Source organism: Pistacia vera, unplaced genomic scaffold (genome assembly GCF_008641045.1).
Source record: "Pistacia vera cultivar Batoury unplaced genomic scaffold, PisVer_v2 Contig498, whole genome shotgun sequence".
Lineage (NCBI taxonomy): Eukaryota > Viridiplantae > Streptophyta > Magnoliopsida > Sapindales > Anacardiaceae > Pistacia > Pistacia vera.
Window position 1 is genome coordinate 1,195,776 of NW_022196332.1, and position 3,445 is coordinate 1,199,220.

The 3,445-nt window shown below is 34.5% G+C and overlaps 1 protein-coding gene across 1 annotated transcript; it reads right to left on the bottom strand.

Annotated features, from left to right (window-relative positions):
* Window positions 1-326: 326 nt before the first annotated feature.
* LOC116105369 lies at window positions 327-1,737 on the bottom strand. The gene is made up of 3 exons (XM_031391799.1): window positions 1,720-1,737; window positions 1,013-1,465; window positions 327-475 (listed from the first exon to the last, which is right to left on the bottom strand). Exons 2-3 carry the CDS (start codon window positions 1,401-1,403, stop codon window positions 327-329), a joined length of 540 nt encoding a protein of 179 aa, XP_031247659.1. The 5' UTR covers window positions 1,404-1,465; window positions 1,720-1,737.
* Between the last annotated feature and the right edge of the window lie 1,708 nt (window positions 1,738-3,445).

The following is a 3,445-nucleotide window of genomic DNA, read 5'->3' on the forward strand; positions in this document are numbered from 1 at the left end:
AGCAGTTTGAAAATATATCATAAAAATCCTTTAGCGTCAGAACACACTGCAAATGATTCTTTGGCAAAAGGTGCTAGTAAGTATAAGAATATATTATGAAATTATATCAAATTCAACTTGCTAAGAAATTATTTAGTAATAGCAGGTTTGCAAAAATGGTTTCTGAAACAAAAGGAAAAATTAAAACTGAAAGGTTAAAGTGCAAATTTTCATATCTGTTCGCGCTCCTAATCACAATTGTCATGTAAACATATATTTCAACTATAAAACAAAAAACAGTAACTTATATATTTAGGCATGCTGAATATGTCAAAGGTTAAAGGAGACTAACACAAATTGACACATTGTTTCCAAAATCCTTGCTGAATTTGAGAGGCAATAGGCGTTCCAGCCAAGGCAAGCAATGCTGTCTCCTCATTTCCATCACAAGCGACGGCTAACTCTGGGTGTTTCTCTAGCAAATCCAGTGCAACATCTGAGAACACAACAACCATCATTAGAGATGATATAGTATCAATTCTAAATAGTGGAAGTATGCAGTTGCTATACATAATACTATATTAATTATGTTTCATAAAAGGAAAATTTTCAGATTTGTATTCACCAAGCCACTTGTGTTATGAAAGGGTTCTTTCATTAGTTTTGTCAAATCATATGTCTCTTGATGGGAATTCACAGTGTTCCTTAAAAGAATAATGGGAGATTTGTTAAAAAATATACAAGGTAGGATATATTAATCTGACCACCATACATGGAATTTCAATCCTATACCAAAGGTTTCAATCTTACATTGTAAAATTCAATTTAAAAGATATCAAGTGTACTACAATTAGCCAAAATATAAAGAATACCTTTTACATAACATACAAACCGTTGCTTATTAGAGTGATAAGCAATTCAATGCGGTCATTGTCATATAATGACTTGTCATCAGTGGCTTCATAAAGGAACTATACCATTTCTTTATGGCCAAACAAAGCGGCCATGTAAAGTGGTAACATCTCATTTCTACCGCGGATCATTGCTAAGTTTCTACTCCTTTCCAGGACATAAGCTAAGTTTGTACTCTCCTCTATCATGTTGGGAAGTTCCACCTTCTGGGACTCAACAGAGAGACAATAAGCTGTTTTTCCAGCTCCTTTCTTTGTAGTTAAATCCTCTTTTTTCATCTTATTCATCATCACTTGAGCAAGTTCCACATTTCCAGACACAGCAGCAAGACAAAAAGCTGTATTGCCTGCATTATTTGTAGTAGCTAAATCCTCTTTATTTATATTATCCACCAGGTTTTTCAAAAAATCAGTTTGCTCTGCTGCAGCTGCAATATGGAGAGCAGTGTCCCCTTCCTTTGATATCCTCGCTCTTATATCATTTTTATGTTTCTTGTAAATACCCTCAGCCATGCTCCAATCACCACTTAGTGCAGCTTGATACAATTTTAAGTGTCTAATTCTTGTTTGCTTGTCTGTCAAGTGGAAGCATTTATAACAAGTTTTATCATAAATCTGTGATTCTTTAAAATAGGCATATAAAAAAACACTATAGGCACCAATATCAATTCATATTCAATAGTAGCTAATATCATGCCTTTGGAAAACAGTTTCTTGCCAAGTTGCCAAAGTGATTGGTAATGAAGCTAAAAGATTTTCCCCAGGGTAAACAATCCATCTGAAGAGAAACAATAGCATAGGTATAACACATTGTAAAATCTAAGCATACCAGCCAATTGACCATAAGGTGAAGAATGACAATTTCAACTTCTTCATTTGAACCATTTCCGGATGCAAAGGTATCCTCATGATTTCAATAGTCGGCATTTTTTGTAAACCTATAATGAACTTTATATTGTTAGATAAGTTGAATTGGATAGATTTCTCTTTTATTACAAAATAATACTTCCATCAAATTTTTAAATAGTAATTGATTTATCAAACATTTAGTTAACATTACCATATATAATGAACGATGTAGATAATATCATAAGAGAAACAAGAGTGTTGCATTAGTTATCATATCCATAGTATAAAAGAATCGTAAAGCAGAAGAAGACATTAGATGCATTTCATCAAATAATGATAATCTTAGAATTTCAGGATGTCATACTATTTTGATGTTTTAGTATAACTTACAGTTATATTACTGTAGTTCTACACAACTACAGAGTACTTAACAATGTAAACCGGTGCTTTACATGTTTGAGGTATTGACAATGACCTCCCTGATCGTTGGGGAAAGGTCTAATAGATCCAAAAGCATTTTAATGTAGAAAGACCTCCCTTCAAGTTCATTAATTAATGAAAAATTGTCATCTTAAATCATCTTAATAGCCCTCAAATTTTTCTTTACATTGTAATAATTAATAAAAAGCCTTGAAAGGAGGCTCCTTACAATTTAACAACTTTATGTTCCAGCTAAATATTCCTCAAACCTCAGGGAGGGATGGCAAATTACCTTAGTCTAAACTTTACTTCTCCCCACTGCACGATATTTCGATCTAGATGATAAAAAGTTTCTGACCTTCATAAACTGCACATTTTGCACAGGCAAAATTTAAGTGTAAATTACTGGGGTATACAAAAAGTTGGACAAATATTGCATAAATTTAAGGATTCAAGGAAAATTCTACAGAAAATGAAAAAAAAAAAAAAAAAAATTGTTTGAAACTTTTTGCCCTTGGTAAGACTGACGAGTATCCAAAGCTATTGACAATGGCAGTCCTAAAACAACCAAAATGGAACTTGACAAAATAAAACAAAAATATACATTAAAAAGAAGAACTGGTTTCAAAAAGCTTACCTTTTTTACGGCTTAAGATGCAATCCCCCGCTCGAAATGGGAAAATGAAGAAAGAAAAGCTTCAAGTGAAGAGCAAAGAGGAGAATAACAAGGCTTAAAGCTGAGAAAGACGGAAGTAAAGTAGTGGCAGAGAGAAGAACAATCACCACTCAAACAGAAGTCTCAGCAGCTCTACTTTGTAGCAGCTCTCTCTCTCTCTCTCTCTCACCCAAGACCAAGAACTACACAGTAGCCATTCACAGAGAGAAAAGGAACACCCTTTACTGATAAACCCTCTGTTTTCAGTATATTACATCTGTACCACTGAAACTTGCCCAAAAATCTATATTTTTTTTACAATAAAATATTCATGTAACTTTTGAGTCCGATGCTATACTTGTTTCTTCCACCGCACAAATATGGAAACATTCTGATCGACTCATTAATTTTGACTCTCCAAATCGCACTACGCATGATCACAACAACATCTCTGCAGATCTACATATGAGCTTTCATCCTGTTCGCCCAGACCAACGCCGTAAACTTCTCCACCGCTCTTCGCACACCTTCTTCTTCGACCCCTGCTCTCGGCATATCGCGGCGTTCAAGCGCCAAAATCTCGACCCACTCGCCGATGTCGTTCACTGAGTCCGACACTGACTTCGAGCTT